The 19824-nt window shown below is 34.3% G+C and overlaps 2 protein-coding genes across 18 annotated transcripts in view; both read left to right on the plus strand.

Annotated features, from left to right (window-relative positions):
• Positions 1 to 10150, plus strand: part of LOC125671785 (regulator of G-protein signaling 17-like) — a 56871-nt gene extending 46721 nt beyond the window's left edge. For all 6 annotated transcript variants that reach the window (XM_048907694.2, XM_048907692.2, XM_056161170.1 and 3 more), the window contains 4 exons: positions 225 to 302; positions 2678 to 2739; positions 6913 to 7079; positions 7720 to 10150. In XM_048907694.2, the coding sequence (XP_048763651.1) occupies positions 225 to 302; positions 2678 to 2739; positions 6913 to 7079; positions 7720 to 7890 (478 nt within the window). In that variant the 3' untranslated portion in view covers positions 7891 to 10150. The remainder of the gene's footprint in view (positions 1 to 224; positions 303 to 2677; positions 2740 to 6912; positions 7080 to 7719) is intronic.
• A 6456-nt stretch (positions 10151 to 16606) lies between these two features.
• The window catches only part of LOC125671775 (uncharacterized), a 35860-nt gene continuing 32642 nt past the window's right edge, over positions 16607 to 19824 (plus strand). For 6 of the 12 annotated variants that reach the window (XM_048907670.2, XM_048907668.2, XM_048907666.2 and 3 more), the window contains exon 1: positions 16662 to 16745. In XM_048907670.2, coding sequence (XP_048763627.2) covers positions 16700 to 16745 — 46 coding nt within the window. In that variant the 5' untranslated portion in view covers positions 16662 to 16699. Of the gene's footprint in view, positions 16746 to 19824 lie in introns of all 12 variants that reach the window. The other 6 variants (XM_048907665.2, XM_056161175.1, XM_056161173.1 and 3 more) reach the window with 5 other exon arrangements.

Below are 19824 nucleotides of genomic sequence, written 5' to 3' on the forward strand. Positions count from 1 at the left end.
ATAAGCGCTTTTAAACTAAATTCCAAATCACATATTCCAACTACTGTCTATTCTCGCCTTTTAACTTACTGGCTATTGAAAATAAACGTCTCAATGGATATCTGCATTCACGCATTGTTTGGCTTTTGAAATTTAGAATTTGTACTGAATAATTTTTCGATTTATTATGTATATATAAAAATTAAAAAATTGCCTGGGCCTGTTCATTTGTTTTTCTTTTACAGTTTAGCTGTAAAGACGGGAAACGGTTCACCAGGAGGGTCACGTGACAAAGCTATTACTGTTCAGAAACAGGACGAACCGTAAGTGATCTGGTGGTAGTAAGGAGGAGTAACACACCAGAGAAATCTGATATAGATGGAAAATGGAGGATATGTAAAACGATATTTTGAAATTGAAAACTTTCAAATTTACTTTATTTAGTTTTTAAAAACGAAGTTCTAATAGAAAGTAATCCGAAAAAAAATGTACAGTCGACAGCTTAACCATCTGAGCTACCAAGCTAGGCAATCGAATTTAAAAGGAATATACAAATTGCTGATATTTATATTTTCATTCATTTTTAACAGGAAGTCAGTTATAATGATATAGTGTACCTCTTTAAAATGAATAGCCTCTATAATTCAAGACTTATATGCCGGACGCACGATTTTAGAGAACATTGTAGAATATGAATTATCACGCCCCCCCCCCCCCCCCCCCCCCTCATGGTTCGGTAAAACTTAATACCGGATGCATACATGTAGTTGTGAAGCTGTGTAATCATAATAAAATTCAGTTTCCCCCAAATGAAATCATTTTAAACTGACGCATTTTCATGCATATTAGAATCATTCTGATATTCTTTAAGGTTAATGAAGTCTATTACGTTAATGTAATACATACTTCTTTATATTCATGTACAATCTTCACTGGTGAAGTATTAAGTGTATATTAGCACGTACATCGCCACGATCACGTCATTGTTCCAAACATATTTGTAGCATATACGTGAACAAACACGTGCATATTATTAAATAATTTGTCCTAAAACAAAGCCGCGTCATTCATTCATTCATTTTATTCGCTCAAACCACAATGGAAATGGTACATGAGGTACAATACAGAAATTTCAAGTATCACTGCAAGTAACGTCAGAGGAATGTATATAGGTATGCAAATTAACATAATGAAACATATACGTAAACAAATGCTAAACATAGATAGTGATTGCCCCTTCGGCAAACGCTCGGCATTTAGAAGTGAGAATCACGGGTCTTACGGGTTGGCACGTTACAAAAACGCTCACTGCTACGACCGTTAGCGCTAAGCATAGGTCTAAATTGGTTGTACTTCACCTCTCAATATAAGTGAAATATTTTTTAAGGGACGTAAAAAAATATAGCCAAATAACTAAAACAAGAAACAGACAGGGCTGCTTGATAAAAGTAATATATATGGTTTATACCGTCTTGAAAAGCATTTCGAATATTCGTCCAGTAAAATGACGATTCATTTAAGATTTGAAAATACAAGAGGGTGTGAACAGCGACGTTACACGCTGGCATACTTCATTAAGTGCGTCAGCTCTGCATATTAATTTACATTCTACTTTCATTTCTGTTGGAAAATTCCCAATCGTTAAGATAGGAACTATATTTATCAAGATTCATACGCGCATTCTTCACAGCTGCAACGCATTCATGAGGAAATGTCTATCATTACAATTTGTAAAGCTATCAAAGGGAAAAAAAATAGGAAATGTAAATATTTTATGCATTTCAGAGCATTAGGGATAACACATAATCAAAATTACAATGGAAATTGCTATGAAACAATCAATTATATAATAGTTTTTACAATGATGGCTGTTTAAGGAGGTATTCTATATCGTTATAATGGCTGACTTCCTTCTCAAACATGAATGAAAATGTATATATCAGCAATATCTGTCTATTCCTTTTTAGATATTTTAATAATTGCCTTGCTGAGTAGCTCAGTAGGTTAGAGTGTCGAAGAAAGAGTGTCGACTGCTAATTTGTAGATCTCGGGTCCGAGTCAAGCGGAAGTTTTCAATTCTTTAAAAGATTATTTTCAACAAATGCATATTTGTTTTTTCTAATTAAAGTAAATTTAATCTTTCTTTTTTCAGTTATAAACCTTTTAAGTTTTTGTTGTATATATCCTCCACTTTTCATCCATATGAAATTTCTTAAACTCCCTCTAAAGCTTCATATCGTAGGGTTAGGACGATAGTGATATACATGTAACCTGACTTCCATTGTCTACCCAGAGTTCCGTGCGCTACTCGTACTGAAACTTGCTTTACGCGCCTTCTGGTGGGAGAATGGTCCGGCTCCATGACCATAAACTCAAGTTAAATTTTCAAATAGATCTAACCCCTAAAATATTGATATGTATAAGTCAGTAAATTCATGTAGATTTTATATATGATTCAAATATCAATAAAGTCTTTGTGTGATTTAAACAGATGAAATAACTAATTTTTGACTGAAGCCTGTTCTTAGTTTATGGTTATGGAGTCCAAATTAAACCTACGGTTACTACTTTGCGAGATTTTTCTTTTTTAAGGATCTGTTTTCGCTGTAATAAAGCATTCATTTTGTGAGACATGAATTACGGTTAAATATTTTACCTTTATGTGCAGTAAGTTACCTGAATTCATTCTCTCTTTCAGACCAACACCGGAAGAAATCCAGAGTTGGGGAGAGTCATTTGACAAACTCATGAGGAATTATGGTATATAATAATACTAAATGAACTATTGTCAAAAATTATTACACCGCGTCACATTTTCCGTGTCTACGCAAAAAAGATCACATTGCAGAATTATTATGCGTTTCATGAATTCCAACATATGACCCAAACTCTAAAATCATTTGTTAATGTTAACCAGATATAGAAATTATGCTATCATTTTGCATCCTTTTACTTTAGGAGGCAAAAGAAATATTCACTTTTATTTATAAAACACAACCTGCTTTACATCTGTCCATTGTTTTTACAAATTCTCTGCATTGAATTGTTGAAATAAATTTAGAGTTACTTTTCTAGTATTAGTACAATTATATTCTTTGTCATGAAGATGTGATAAGTACTAGCAACCCCAAACTTAAATATAGTAATGTGCCGTTGATTTAGTGCTATAGAATTGTAAAATCAATAATAGAGCATTTGCTTTGATAAATGTTTTCGTTTGTCCACATTACTGAAGCCGCACTACCAATAGTCAGGGACAGTATCGGTAATACTCTCCTGTTTGGATGACAAACTGCGTCTAGTCTCGCAACAACCAAGACGAATATTGAAATAGATATTTTACATGCTGATCTAAGGAGAATAATCACAACTTGATAATTTCATGTTTTTAAAAAGGGTACATCTGGAGGGGTTGATGTAGATGATGAAATGAGGTGAAGATAAAACACCGTAATTAATCTCTCATAAATCCTATAGAGAATACAAAATTGAGAACAGAGAAAACACGAATCTTTCAAACTTCAGAGGTAGGATCAGGTGCCAAGGAGGAGTAAGCATCCCCTGTTGACCAGTCACACCCATCGTTAGAACTCTGTCTTGATCAAGTAAACGGATAAATCCGTAGTCAATATTAGTATGAAAAAACCCCGGCTTACAGTTAGTAGGAAACACGTTAGACAGCATTCGACCTATTATGGCAGGTTTTATTTGAAAATTAGTTCATTATAAGGGCCATATAATTTGTGAAATGCTGAGTTTAAACGAGATTGTTGAAACCCTTGTAACATCACCTAATTTGTCAGTAGCCTGCCTCGGTTTACATTATTGATCACACACAGAATGTCTCGCGTATCGAATCAGTTGAGAGGCTTAAACACCATATGTAGGTGATAACGAAATATTGCTTCATAAATATAGGAGGTTGAGGATGGAGAAGTTGGTGCCAACCCTTTTGTCATAAAGTTGCGTTGTTGGTTTGTATTTAATGTCTTTGTTCAGTAACATATGCAATTATGAAACAGTTGTGGAAGACTATACTGTGACTTTTATTTAAGAAATGAAACTTATAATTCTTTATTTGATGCATGCATCAAACGAAAAATTGGACGGAAAACTTCATCAATGCGCGCATTGATGAAAAAGTTTTCCGCCCAATTTTTCGTTTGATACATGCATCAAATAAAGAATTATAAGTTTTATTTCTTATCATTTAATTATATTTTAACATAGAAAACCAAATAGTTTCTCTCATCAAAAAGCTTGAATTAATGTTTTTGAAATGGCGCCTAAGAATACCTTTATGTAACAATGAAAACAACAACAAAACTGGCTGTGCGTTCAGGTTAGGTAGAGTTACTGTGCAGAATTAAAATGGATTATACGCCAAATTAAAGGTGCAATAGTTAAAAGCTGAAATAGATATAAAGGAAGAGAACAAGTGGTGACTGAATGTATGCTGCATTGCATTCGAGACGTTGAACACTGGTTGTATCGTAGGAACAGTGGAATGCGACTGGGCTCCATTTCAATATCAAGTAAAAAGCTCAACACCTCTTCATCTAAATTGCCCTCGTTAACTGAGCCCCATATAACGCAGTTATATTTCATTAATATTTACCAAATCAAAAGTCGCTGTTTGCTCCGTCATGTTATCGAACTCGTATAACAGACGTGTACCGTAATATGTCTATTTCTGCCAGTCAATGCCCTACGTCATTAAGTTGACTATTCTGCCACGTCATCACTAGGCCTATGTGTGTTGTTTCTTTAAATTGATTTGTATTTTATTCACATCTTTGGTTGTGTTTATTTTTGGTAGCATCAAACTTACAATGCATGTGTGGAAATTCCCGTTCTATAAATAGCGCTAAAATTAGAACGGTCGTTAATGGGGGAAGACGCATTCCAGAGAAAAGTAGTCCCGCGTGCTTAGTGCAGATGAACTCCGGACGATTTTGTTTTGGACACAGAAATCAAACGAATTTTTCATCCAATCAGAATCGTTGTTAAGTCATCACTTTAAAAGTTATTAAATGATTTCAAATTCACTTGGATATATCGAATCGACATATTCACGAATGAGATTGATTATTGTTAATAGATAAAACATCGTCGATGTATCTAAATGTCGAGTTGAAAGTCACCGCAAGAAATTTCGTCTTCTCAAGTAAACGTTTTTAATAATCAGATCAGCTAATAAAGGAGCTGAATGTGTGTCCATGGGAATTCCACGCTTATACTATTTAACGAAAATCAGTATGATTTATTGAATACTGCAGGGATGATCACGGTAGAAACATGGGGTATTTTGCGTAATGTATTTATAGAACTGTTACATGTACGGCATACACCCCTTTTTTATTTTGAATTAAAGACTAATAACATTCAAATTCTTTATCAAAATGCGATGTTTTCCCATAAAATCAAAAACTTTACAAGTTCGCAACTCGTGTTCTTCCATAGTAAGAGTGCTTTACAGGCTGAAATGTCTGCTTTATATCTATCTAAATCAAATGCGAATTTGAAATCTAAAGCTTTGAGTTGGTTTGGTTAGATAATCTTGGTATTTGGGATTTATTTCTCTGATGTGTAAGTTACTAACACACGACAGATTTGATGCTGTATAGCACAAAAGATTCTCGTAATGATTTTTACCAAGACCATAAACACCCCTTTAAAAGTCCTATAGGAAAAAATCTTAACCTGTAAGAGATTTTTGTGAAACTCTTTCCTGTAGAAAAAGACTATGCATGATTTTGGACTAATTTTGTCCTGAAGCTGTCTTTCAATGTGTGAAAAACAGTTTACTTTATTCTAATTATATATATATATATACCACTATCTTACATGTATATAGGTTATTCGTAGAAAATGGTCGGTATTCCTACGATATGATTTCATAAATCTTAGACATTTCCGGAGGTTTTGTAATTTTAACGATGAAGTGCACCCTAATACAAAGCGACATTATAAACAAGGTTCAGAATATCTTTCAAAGATATGCTGTTTTAGAAGTATCATTTTTGATCGCGAAGTTGCTCTACCAACAATTAAAATGTCGGGTAATTAGTTTTAAAATATGGGTGTTGTTATGTTTTAGATATGCCGTGATAATTATGATAGATATATCCCAGGTTCTTTCACATAGGGTTGAACTCGGAAAAAATTTAATTTCGCATTTTTTCTTTGGCAAAATTCGTTCCGAGACATTTTTAGTCGTTTAAATTTTTTAAGTGATCTATTTTACGAATAGGATTTATATTTCATTTAGAAAGTACTTTTTTATTTGGAAATTGGGTATTTTACAGTAGTGATTTTTATTGTGATAGTTATGATGAAGATATTCACTTATCAGGCTGATGAAGCCCAACGTCGACTATGCGAACGGTTCTCTTCTGGTTTGTTTGATGTCTTTCGTCTCGTCAAGAATTTTTCACTCATATTGATGCGTTACCAACTGTAGCTGAGCTACCACAAATTTAGACTAAGCATCGCGCTGTTCAGGACCGTAGCAACAAGGGCTGTTGATCGCGTCAACGCCTGTCGTGATACGCTAAGTACTTCGTTTTTTTATGGTCTCCCATTCGAACTATCACTTCTAAATTTACCGAGTGTCTGGCGTAGGAGCAGTCACAACATGTGTTTACGCCAACGTATGAGAGATGCTCAAACCCAAGACCTAACGGACACGAAGTGAACGCTCTAACTCTCTCATTTTAATCACTATGGCACACGACAATAGCTTTTATCTTAAAACGATAATTTTTTTTTATCTTAGTAATCATGTCTTTATCGTATATTAAGCCAGGATATATGCCTTGCGTTACAAGAACATTGCGTGAACATTTGTAACAAAACCTTTATAGCATGTAGTGATAGCAATTTATAACTCTATATATCACATGCTTTACAAATATACCCTTTTGTTTGCAGCTGGAAGGAAAGTGTTCAGAGAATTTTTACGTTCAGAATATAGTGAAGAAAACATGTTATTCTGGCTAGCGTGTGAAGAAATAAAGAGGGAAGACAACCCGGAAGTTGTAGAGGAGAAAGCTAGAAATATATATGAAGATTATATATCTATATTATCACCCAAAGAGGTGTGTATACATTACCAGTTATATGTTGTGTCTGTTGTTGTATACCGCAACAATGTGCAGTTCTCATCTCTAACAAATCATGTATGTTACCTACATAAAGAAATTGAGAAGTAACTGACCCCCCACCCCCTAAAGAAACTAATTCGAAAAATGATAGTATTGTTATTTAGCCAGATTTAGCATGAGAAGATTTACAGTAAAACACGCTTATAGTGAAAGTGCAGGGGGCGAACAATTACAGTAAAACACGCTTATAGTGAAGTGCAGGGGGCAAACAATTACAGTAAAACACGCTTATAGTGAAAGTACAGGGGGCGAACAATTACAGTAAAACACGCTTATAGTGAAAGTACAGGGGGCGAACAATTACAGTAAAACACGCTTATAGTGAAGTGCAGGGGGCGAACAATTACAGTAAAACACGCTTATAGTGAAGTGCAGAAACGTAATTTGTTATATCCAGTAAGATTATAATTTGTTTTAAAACTAGAGGGAATGAAAATCACTTCGCTGTACTACACAAGCATGAATTCATTAGAAGCGTGTTCGATGTATCCGTGTTTTATTGTATTTCTAAATGTCTAAAATGCGTATAATCTTATTTTATTTAGATGTTTAATTTTATTCTTTTCTATTGCAGGTTAGTTTAGATTCACGAGTACGAGAAGTTATAAATAGGAACATGGTTGATCCTACTCCAAATACATTCGACGAGGCCCAATTACAAATATATACATTAATGCATCGAGATTCTTACCCTCGTTTTTTAAATTCTCAGATATATAAAAAACTGCTACAGCAGATCTCTTAAACTTAGGATTTTCCAATTACCTTTATTGTGTTGCATCATGTCTACTGTGAGACGATGACGTCATGGAAGTGGCGGAAGAGGTGATGTGTGAAAACGTGTTAGTGCAATATATCTGGTTTTGTAGTCACGTGACGGACCACTGGTACTTCCTCCTTACCATTTACAAAAATGGCAACCTACGAGATCAGCAGGAACGATAACCCAAAGAGAGAAATATATATATATCGTTATGATTTACATAACGTGGTTCTACTTATATATACACAATGTGGCTCTTTTTCCATATCCTCAAATCGATATGATATTTTTCTTACCTATCAGTGTTGTCTTGTTCTAGGAATTGTGAGACGTGCTGAATATGATGACAGTTAGTATTTTCCAATAGATAGTTTAGTAATCGTCTGTTGCCCTCTCGTTAACTAATCAAGCTGACAGTTGGAGGAATGGAGTGTCAGAGAAATTCATATAAGAGATAAAAAGAAAGTCAACATTTGTATTTATTTATGTTCATATCGAAACTGCAGCAGAGAATTCCATGAAAATAGTGGAGAATTACATCTTAAATCTGTTTGCCTTTAAGACACAATATATTTCCTAGGTAACCAAACCTTTACATGATCAGATATCCAGGTATATCTTTCTCATTCCTTATATATTTTTATTTATTCCATATTTCGATTTTTTCTTGCATACGTTACAGGTACAAAAGTTTGTATAATGTATTCCAGTTTTTCCATATAGTAAATTGACTGGTTAATTTGCTCTTCAACTCTTGGGGATTACTTATGTAGTAAGGATTATTTACGTGTCTCGGAGTAATATAGATTTATTACCTAATCTACTATAAATTGATATTACATATTTTTATCTGTTTTTCAACTTTAATCTGCAGAGAAAGGTACACAAAATGAGCAGGGTGTGAAACGTTCATCACGTGACTATTTTCCGGTCACATGACGAACTGTTTGTCGATCACATGACAAACTATTTCCCATTAGCAGATTAGGTAATAAAACAATTATTTCATGCGTACTCGGGTACCAGTCAAAACTATTGCCCCTCGGTAGTGGTAAACATCTAGGAAACTGTTTTCCGCGGCCTACGGTCACTGAGAAGTTTTCTGGGTCATCGCCACTACCTCGGGACAATAGTTTTGACTGTTTCTCGAGTAGGCATGGAATAATTGTGTACTGCTGCATTGTAAATCCTCAAGATTTTCTCGTGCATCATTTCCCAAGTAAGCAATTAAAATTCATTAATTTAAAAAGTCAATGAATTTCAGGGGTTTCCGGAAACATGTTTACTTACACGAGAAATATCCATCTAGTTAAAATCACTGATGTGGATAGGATAGTGTTTGAACCGTTATATACTGTGATGAATTCGTTATTAGGGATAGTATTCTATAGATTGTGCAGGTTTTTGTTGGACTTAAATCACTATATCTGCGTATATGTCTTAACGTTTTAAACATGAAAATGTACAAAGATCAATGAAGTTATTGCGAACTAAAATGAAAATCTATCGTCTAAAGCTTTACAACAATCTGGAACTCTCACCAAAATATGTACATTCTTCTCGACTGATGTTTGGGAAATTCAATTGAGCTTGGGGCCAGTTGCACAAAAGTTAGTTGGATTTGACTGTTTGTTAATTTACCATTAACTCATAAATCTATATAGATTTTACTGAAAGTTAAGTGTCAGTTAAGCTTAACTAATTATTGTACACTGGGTCCAGTTGTGACAATCCTCTAGTTGATTGCAATTTAACTCTACATTTTTCTATCTATCCATTACAGTCGTCAGGATAGACGGTCTAAGGATTAATCACAATGTATTATTTTCGTGTATTGAAAAAATCAGTAGAGTTCAAAACTTCATGGACGTAAATATAACATAAAAATCATTCATTCATTAACAATATGTACTTACCTATCGTTTGGATAACTTTTTAAAACAGCTCAGTTTTGTTACTGCTGAATGGAGATTAATTTCCTGCAAAGTAAAGAAAACATTAGCGTTAAATCATTTTGTAATTTAAACCTGAATCTTTGTTAATATTTTATAGCGACACAGGTGTAATTTATAAAGGTTATATTTCATAGATTTTTGTTCATTTGGAAATGTATGTTTTGTACTTGTTATTACCAGATATTATCACATGACCAACTGTATTTATCGTACAATGGATACAAAGTGCGGCTCATTTGTATTATGTTGCATAATATATAGGAATTAAAATCAACGACTAAGACAAAGAGTTGTGTTTGTTTTTATATATAAAGTTTAGAACAAAACCTACATGGTAGATACCCACGTGGTGAATAATTAATAAACGTCTAGGTTGTTTCTTTTATGAGGGTATATTATAAATGATATTGTTATACACCTTTATATTTTTTCTATGTAAAACTAATACGATTTAGAACCAACATTTTAACTGTCAAACCAACTTTCACTCTCATGGACTATTGACCGGTCAAGAGTTTACGAACTGTTAAACGGGCAATAGTCTTCCCAATTTCTATTGGCTGCGCAAGTCACGTAATTCTTAATCTGTTGCTTTCTTTACGTAATGGCGAGGTTCACTGATTTAAATGATAATGAAATACAGAAATTATTCGATCAAAAATAAATCAGAAATATGAAAAATATAATGATCAATAAGGATATTGGGTAATGTTTTCTTTTAAACTAAAGGACATGGTGACAAATGTACGCAATCACATTGTTCTATTCAAACTCCAAAATTCTAAGTTTAAAGTCAGCAAACCATGCGCTTTTAAAAAAAGAAAGAAAATGTATACCAAAGCAATTATATAATGTGTCCTCGGACAACAATTGTTTTGTTTGACCCTCGAACGGATCTGTTGCCCTCAGCTTACGGCATCGTTCGTCCTCGAGTCAAACAAATCAGCTGTTGTCCTCGAACTCGGTCAATAATTGTATATCATTATGCTTTCATGTAAAATACTTGAATGTGATTGGTCGAGAAGCATTTGAAAAACATATTGTTACCCTCTGAGAACAGAAAGCACGTGCTCCAGGGTAATAGTATTTAGCAACGGGTAACAGTACTTGACAAACGGATGATATTATACAAATTATCACATACGTCAAATTTATGCGCGTACGGTTTGCCGTAGATTGTTAGACTACGTCGTTTGAGCGTTTGTAAAAAACACGAATACCCACATCGATATTTGAAATATCGCATGACAGTGATTGATCAAATATCAACGGACGTAAGGTTTTTTTTCTTCTGTTTTGCTGTTTATATAAAATCACCCCCACTACCTGCAATATTTATATAGAAGTATGGGATCGATTGTATAATCGGTGCATCTATCACATACTTCTGGGGTTTATAAACCCCTTACTGCAAACAAGGAAGACATTTCCTGTATTTGGGCTTGGTGATAAATGCATATATAAAGTTTATATGCCAAGTGGAAAGGTGAGTGATTTCACCACAAAAAGATATATAGAATAAACTAAATGTACATCGAAACAACCAACAAAACCTTCGTGAATATAAGTATTTATAAGATTCAGATCGGAAACATATCCAAAAGCAAGGCAAAGCCAAGCTATCTATTGGCATAATTTGTCTTGTGCATGTACATGTATTCTATAGAGATAATCCGACATAAAAGAAATAACGTTTTCCAATTCACATATGATAACACAGGTATGAATCGCTGTTCTGTATACTTATATGACTAAGTTTTGGTCTTGGACGGACGGGGACATTTCTGTCATTCCGACGTTTATCACGATAAATCAATTTCAATGTACGTCCATGGCATTCAATATATACGTGTAATACAGCAAATTTAACGATAGCTAGCGTAGCAAGCGGCCCAAACACGACAAGCAAGCTCCAATGGTAACGCGTGTATAAGAGAGAATTACTTAAAAATCCAAGTTTACCCCCCATTTCCTTTCAGTCGAGTCATGTGACCTCTGCACTACCAAGATTTTTCCATTGACTAGCCTTCAAGAACGAGACATTTAGGCTTTCCAACACGCTGACAACATTACTGTATTATACATTATTTAATGAATTTGAATATATCCAAGTGACTTCAAGCTGCTACAGACTACGATGTTAAAACGCGAAATATATCAGTATCAACTTAGGGGCGAGATCAAAAGTTCAATAACTGATAAAAGACTAAATTCACACAGTTTTCATTAAGACCCCCACCCCCTTGAAAACTAAATATGATGAATGTTGAAACTAATCGATTAACAAGTATTAAAAAAAAAACCGAAGATGCATAATATCACTTCTCATCATATGCATAGTCGTAAATTAGTCAGATGTCTTATACATACACAGACTTCCTTAAGGTATTCTCGAAAAACTTGAAATGTCAGGTTACCTTGATAGATTTCATATCAAGATGCGTAATATCACTCCTTGTCATATCTGCAATGGTAAATTAATCAGATATCTATTACAAATCACAGACTTCCTTGAGGTATTTACAGAAACATAGAAATATCTGAGTACCTTGAATTAAAAAATATAAGTAGCTGACTTCCTAAAGCGTGATAAATCAGAAAAGAGATTGCATATCAAGATGCGTAATATCACTTGTCATCATATATATGGTCGAAAATTAGTCAGATGTCTGATACAGAGACAGAGTTCCTTAAGATATTCAATCAGATGTTGAAATTTCAGGTTACCTTCGAATCAAAATATATCAGTAGCTGCCTTCCGTCATATGTATTGTCGTGAATAAGTCGGATATATATCTAAAATATACACCGAGTTTCTTAAGGTATTCACGCAATTCTTGAAATTTCATTGTACCGCCAATCAAAGAGTAGCTGATTAAGTGTGATATCTGAAAATTAGTTACATATCAAGATACCCTATATCACTCCGCGTCATATGTACAGTGTACCACCGTTAATTAGTCAAACATCGGCTGATATTCCATGGTACCTCGAATCAAAATGTATAAGTAGCTGATTTCCGAGATATCTGTAAATTGATGGCAAATTGAGATGCCCACTATCCCTCCGATCTTGTCAAATGTATAGTCGCAAATTCGTCAGATATCTACTTAAACACTGAGTTAATTATGGTTTTCGCACAAATATTGAAATGTCGGGGTATTTTGAGTCAAAATGTAAAAGTAGCTGATATCTGAAAATGGATGGAATATCTAATGAATGAATGGCTGAATTTAATTCGTTTCATTTTCAAAGGAAACACTCAGCTAGAAAAGTTTCTTCGTATTTTGCATTGCGAAGTTAATTACATATGTAGTTAGGGAAAATTGAGCATGAAGTTTGGAATTCATACGACTCCTCGCCATCTTCAGAAAAAAGCCCGATACATAATCATATTCAAACTCGGTAACCTTTATCTGGTAGCTGGCTATCAGTAATTATAACCGTTATATCTTGTAGTAGCTGGTTATTAGTACATGTAGATAACCTTTCTTACTTTAAGTAATTGGCTACCAGTAGCTAACTTTTCCTGGTTCAAGTAACTACTTGTACATGTAACCAACTTTTCTCTGTTTAGGTAGCCAGTTACTAGTAACTGGTTATACTAGTAGCCCTGATCTTTCCTGAAACCATGTGGAGATGTGGATAAGATGTAGATAAGATGACATCAGCATATGCAGAGTATGCAATGGAGCATTTATAGTGATAAAATTGGGTCAAGGGTGTTTTGAAGGGGATCAATCAAGATCTTAGATGAAACGGGACTAATATTGTCTCCTTGTTTAAACCCAACTTTTACTCTAAAAAGTAAGTCACTTTTTACCTATTCGAATACAGGGTTTACCTTGTGCATACAGTTTTATCTTCATCACACTGGCAGTGTCGAATTTTTTTTTTTAAATCAACAAAGCAAATAAACACCTTTATGAAGCTAATATTTGCATATTATGATTTTAATGAAAGACTTGTGATCAGAGGTACGAGCCTTTTTGTTTTAGTAAAACAAATCTCACAATCCTTAATTATGTTTTGAATCTTAACAAGACGATTATCACAGAGTTACCCATGTAGTCTGAAATTGTGATTTCTTTGTACATTGTATATGTTAGGATCGGCCTCGGCATTCGTTTTATGGATGGAAAATATATACATGTGTACTCTGAGATCCAAGGTTCCAGATTTAAGTAAGATATGGGTTGTAATAGATAATTTATAAAAACAAGTACTTTAAAAAATTTGCCCAGACTAGAAAAGAATACCTACACAGTAGGTACTACACAAGACCTAATGCCTTTAAATTTCATGAAATTATGTCAACCAGTAAGGTTAAAACACTAAAAAACTATGTATGTTATGTTTATCTAAAAAATCTATGAGTTAGTCTGTCCTCCTTAACATATTTTGAAAATACTTTTTCACTACATGTATATTGTATATTTGTACATACTCTGACCTTATTCTTACTCAAATGTATGTCTATTTAATGCACCTCATGTACCATATATAATGTGGTTTGAGTGAATAAATGAACTTGATTTCAACATGCTGTTTTGATATTGTACACGCCAGCTACCTTGTGTATTTTCCTGAAGAGACGACAGAACGGATTTTGTCTAGCAGGGTTAGTATCGAACTGAAGACCGTGGTGCTTGGACGCTAATAAGCCGCTAGCAGTCGTTTGAGTTTTACAATATTCATCTGTAAATAAATTCATTAAGGTTATTGAAATACTTTAACCGAGTGGGTGAAGATATGTTTGAGTTGTTAATAGTCAGCATTGATTAGGATTTGTATAATCTAAAGTTTTAATCTCTGTTTGAATTTTTTGCATTTCTTTTACTTGTTTTGGTTCATGCATAAATACCAATAAGGTTAAAATACTGATTTCTAACGGCTGGATCTTGGTAATGTATGGACTATATTCAGCTGGATCTTGGTGATGTTTGGACTATATTCGGCTGGATCTTGCTGATGTTTGGACTATATTCGGCTGTATTTTGGTGATGTATGGACTATATTCGACTGGATCTTGGTGATGTATGGACTATATTCGATTGGATCTTGGTGATGTAAGGACTATTTTCGGCTAGATCTTGGTGATGTATGGACTATATTTTCCTGTCACTGAAGACGTAATTTCGCGTCAAGGACAAATCACAATAAAAACATTTCTGCTTAATTTTCCATCTTGGAAACCATTTTATGTTTTTGATTGAATCGGCTAATTCCAGAGATTTATATCAATAGACTAGCTTCTGGGAGTATATATTTGTTTTATAAAGGTATTCAACATTGTTCGAAATTGGCTTGAGGACAGAACCCTTGAACACATTGGACCACACACAGCTTGGTCGTAGTTCATGTATGAATGTCTTCATTGATGATGTAGTCGACAGAAATTAAAGAATTCAGAGAAATGGAAATATTCATCATTAACTTGATAATCGGTGACAGTTTTAGGGTATGTCCATGGAAATAAAGTGATACACACTATTACACAAAACGTTGCTTACTAAGTGTTCACATCTAATAGACTGTGGTATACCTAGCTCTGGTGTGTTTCATATCAATTTTTAGACCTGGCTTTACACACTGATTCTGACTACGGTTTACTCCGTTTACCTAACCCAGATATAGGACTCATGGCGGGTGATGTGTTTACTCCTCCAAGCTGATTTCACTTCTGGTGTGTACATGGGCCCGTGTTTCGCTACTCTTAATTTTGTATTCTTTATACGATTCATGAGATTGATCACTTTTCGTTACCTTTACTTCTTTTCATCCACAGCCCTCAATATTCTCCTGTCACTTATTTAAAGAGGAGGAGAGAGGTTTAAATGTTTAGGTATCTGGTTGGATTTTTCTAGGCTCTGTGTGTGCATATACGCTACGCAGCAATGTGAAAGTTACCAGAATTCGGTATGACGCTTCAAATACCCTCTATTATATCACCAAAATCCATGCATGCCACTATACAGGTCAGTAAAATGACGTCAGGAATACTTCATATCTCACCATGTGACCCAATAGTTGTATCTTTTAAATTTGTGTCGGCGCAAGTCCAAGATGTCAAATAATGAAAGAGATGAGAGCGTTTTTGGATTTACTTGAAAAGTACTAGGGGATTTCACAAAATTTATAGCATTGTTAATTTTGAGCCAAAATATCGAACATTTTCAAATAAATGTGGGGGGTATTTTTCGCAAACATCGATCAATATGCAAGATTTTTAGAGATACTTCCTCGACTGGCGATACAAATGATGGAACTAAAATTACTAAATAGCCTATCAAAAAGTACGTTAAAATTACTAAATAACCTATCAAAAAGTACGTTAGTTGTATATAGTTTAACGTCCCGCTCGAGAATCTTTCACTCATATGGAGACGTCACAATTGCCGGTGAAGGGCTGCAAAATTTATTAGTCCTATGCTCGGCGCTTACGGCCTTCACAAAGTAAGTCACGACACGCTGGTTCATGGCTAACGTGAACCAGTGACCTAGATGTGATTGGTTTAACAGTCAGTAACACGAACGAAGTTAAAGCAAATAAAATATTATCTATATAGATGCAGAAATACAGCGATTTACTTCTGAATAGTTCCCTCTCCTACTACATGTACAGTTACATGTAAAACTGGGAGCTTCTCCACCCTGGGATCCGTCCCTTCTTCTGACATCGTGTACGTGTCCCACTATTGCGGAGTGGCCTGGTCACTGTACCCGATGCTAGTTATCGCGACAGTTACTCACATGATCAAATCTGAGCCTACCTCACTGATAATTGATTAAATAGTAGATCTTTCTGATTGTTAGAGAGACAGATTGACATAGAAATGTTGAGGGAAATAGTCGCGCTATGCGTGCTTGCTTCTGCAGCAGGTAAATGTTTTTGTCTAACCATCTCACAATTTCAGCGTATGGTCATTCTTTTACATTATTATTTCCAGAAATTCCATACTTGTATTCCCTATAAGAGTTATGAGATTGATCACAATTCGTTATCTTCATCTTTCATACTTCTGATGCAGGTTACAGCATCCAGTGATTTTAAGATGTAACAGGGGCATAAAATCTAATGCATCCGTTTAGAATGAGAATAAACTAATTCAACCTATGATCATATTTTATATTGCATTCATATAATGTATCTTTATATTATTTCTGTATATTGTATTTTATATTGCATTTCATATTACTGAGGTTAAATTGTGATATTTGAGGTGTTTAAAACGTATAAAAACTGACAATGTAATGGAACTTTATAAGGTTGAAATTTACGTAGGATTTACTTAGAATTTACTTAGGTACCGGTGTATATTCAATGCACTAATGATTACCTTTAAACAGTTACATCGTAATATTGCATTGAGGCTGAACATCAGTGAAAGAAATTATTTCAGACGAAGTTTAGTAAAACGAAATACTATAGTAACCTTATTTCGGTGAAAAGCGTTGTTCAGATTGTATCGTTATCACAGCTGTCTCCATTTGTAGCTTATCTTCAGAGCGACATACCTTGATTTAATTGAACTTTGAACTTATATTTATTTAAGATATCGCTTCTACAGGTACACTCGTATCACGAAAAACCACATACTTAGTCTATAAAACAAAATGAACTGATTTATGTCAATGAAGATTTGTCATTTTTAAAAAAAAAAATAGATGTAGTTTTGATTTCATCTTAAAATCCTATGATCACTATCGTCTTTATTATGAATTTCTTAGTATTTCTCTCAATAAAACTTTAAAATTTGAAATGTTAAATCCCCTAGAATAGATTGTAGGAACGTTTTATCTGTCTTTAGACAAGTAATAAAATAATTTCCTTTTCTAATACAACATATACATAGAAAAATCAAACTTTTCTCATATACATAATCTATATATGCATGTATGACGATAAAGGACTAATAATCTTTAAAAAAAATTCGTAAATTTCTATTTAAACTAAATAAATGTGCGTTAACTGGTAGATGAAATAAATAAGAACGTGGACATCTGAGTACGATTTTAGGCTGTATGCCGGAAAAAGCCCCCCCCCCCTCCCCCCCCCTCTCCTTCTCAATACAAAAATTAAACAAAAAAGAAAAAAGAAACTAAAAATAAACAAGAGGCACATGGGCCACATCGCTCACCTGAGTCACCTTGGCCCATATCTGAAGACTTTCCATATATATTTGCATGTAAAACCTTAGTCCCTATTATGGCCCAAACTACCCTTTGCAAACTTGAATCTACACTATGTCAGAAAACTTTCATGTAAATGTCAACTTCTTTGGCCCAATGGTTCTTGAGAAGAAGATTTTTAAAGCTTTTTCCTATATTTGTATGTAAAACTTTGAACCCCCCCCCCACTTGTGGCCCAATCCTACCCCCCGGGGGCCATGATTTGAAGAAACTTGAATCTGCACTATGTCAGAAAGTTTTCTTGTAAATATCAGCTTTTCTGGCTCAGTGGTTCTTGAGAAGAAGATTTTTAAAGATTTTTCCTATATATTTGTATGTAAAACTTTGATCCCCTATTGTGGCCCCATCCAACCCCCGGATTCCATGATGTGAACAAACTTGAATCTGCACTATGTCAGAAAGCTTTCATTTAAAAATCAGCTTTTCTGGCTCAGTGGTTCTTAAGAAGGAGATTTTTAAAGTTTTTCCCTATATATTTGTATGTAAAATTTTGATCCCCCCTTGTGGCCCCATCCTACCACCGGGGGCCATGATTTGAACAAACTTAAATCTGCAATATGTCAGGAAGCTTTCAGGTAAATTTCAGCTCTTCTGGCCCAGTGGTTCTTGAGAAGAAGATTTTTAAATGACCCCACCCTATTTTTGCATTTTTGTGATTATCTCCCCTTTGAAAGGGACATGGCCCTTCATTTGAACAAACCTGAAAGCCCTTCACCCAAGGATGCTTTTGGCCATGTTTGGTTGAAATTGGCCCAGTGGTTCATGAGAAGAAGATGAAAATGTGAAAAGTTTACAGACAGACGGACAGACAGACAGACGGACGCCGGACAAAATGTGGTCAGAAAAACCAAAAAAGTGCATGTACATGCATTTTAAAAATCATTTTTGTCTTCTCACTCGACCAAAATTCCCCTAAGTTTTGAAACTAATAAGAAAAGGAAACAGTTTTATGTGCATAATTCGATTTTATTAAAATATTTCAGATAATACAGATATCATATAGATGGATGATTATTGTTCATTCAATATACAACACACTATATTGATGAGATATGAAATATTGATACAAATGTATACGACATCATTAATAGATTTCGCATCTCACTCTAATTTACGTATCAACTATAAATGCAGTGATTGTGACGGAATGGTACAAACCTCGACCTCGTAACAGGACAATTCACACCTTGGATTGATTACTGATAAACACAGTTTTAGGTTATCGTCAACACAAACCAGACATTCGTTTGTGTGCGTCATTTCAAATTACTGGGATCGTGTGTTGAGGGTAGAGGAAAGGGGCGGGGGGGGGGGGGGGCAAGTTTAAAGAAATGACTTTTTACATATCATTATCAAACAATAGATAAATAAAACAATAGATACAACAATAAATCAACCACATACAAATTCTATTGAACTTCTCTTTCTTGGAAATATATCATACTCGGAAAATGTTGAATGAGGATACTCGGTTATAAAATGAAATGTAATCTTGAGAAAGAGTCAGTTAGAATACACGTATAGTATATCAATCTTTTTAATACCGTATTTTGAATAATGACAACTAACAGCACGAGTAGGTCTCTGAGAGTACTCACGATTTTGGTTAAAAACTTGTATCATCCTAGGGCACATAAAAAAGTACACCAGACACCTGATATCATTATAACAGGTTTTTTCATTTAAAGTATGCACACGTTCTCGGAAAACCTTCCATATATTAGGTGACAAATTCGGAAATATCCCTGCATTTCTTCTTCAAGAAATT

This window comes from Ostrea edulis, chromosome 4 (genome assembly GCF_947568905.1).
Source record: "Ostrea edulis chromosome 4, xbOstEdul1.1, whole genome shotgun sequence".
In the NCBI taxonomy this organism is placed as follows: domain Eukaryota; kingdom Metazoa; phylum Mollusca; class Bivalvia; order Ostreida; family Ostreidae; genus Ostrea; species Ostrea edulis.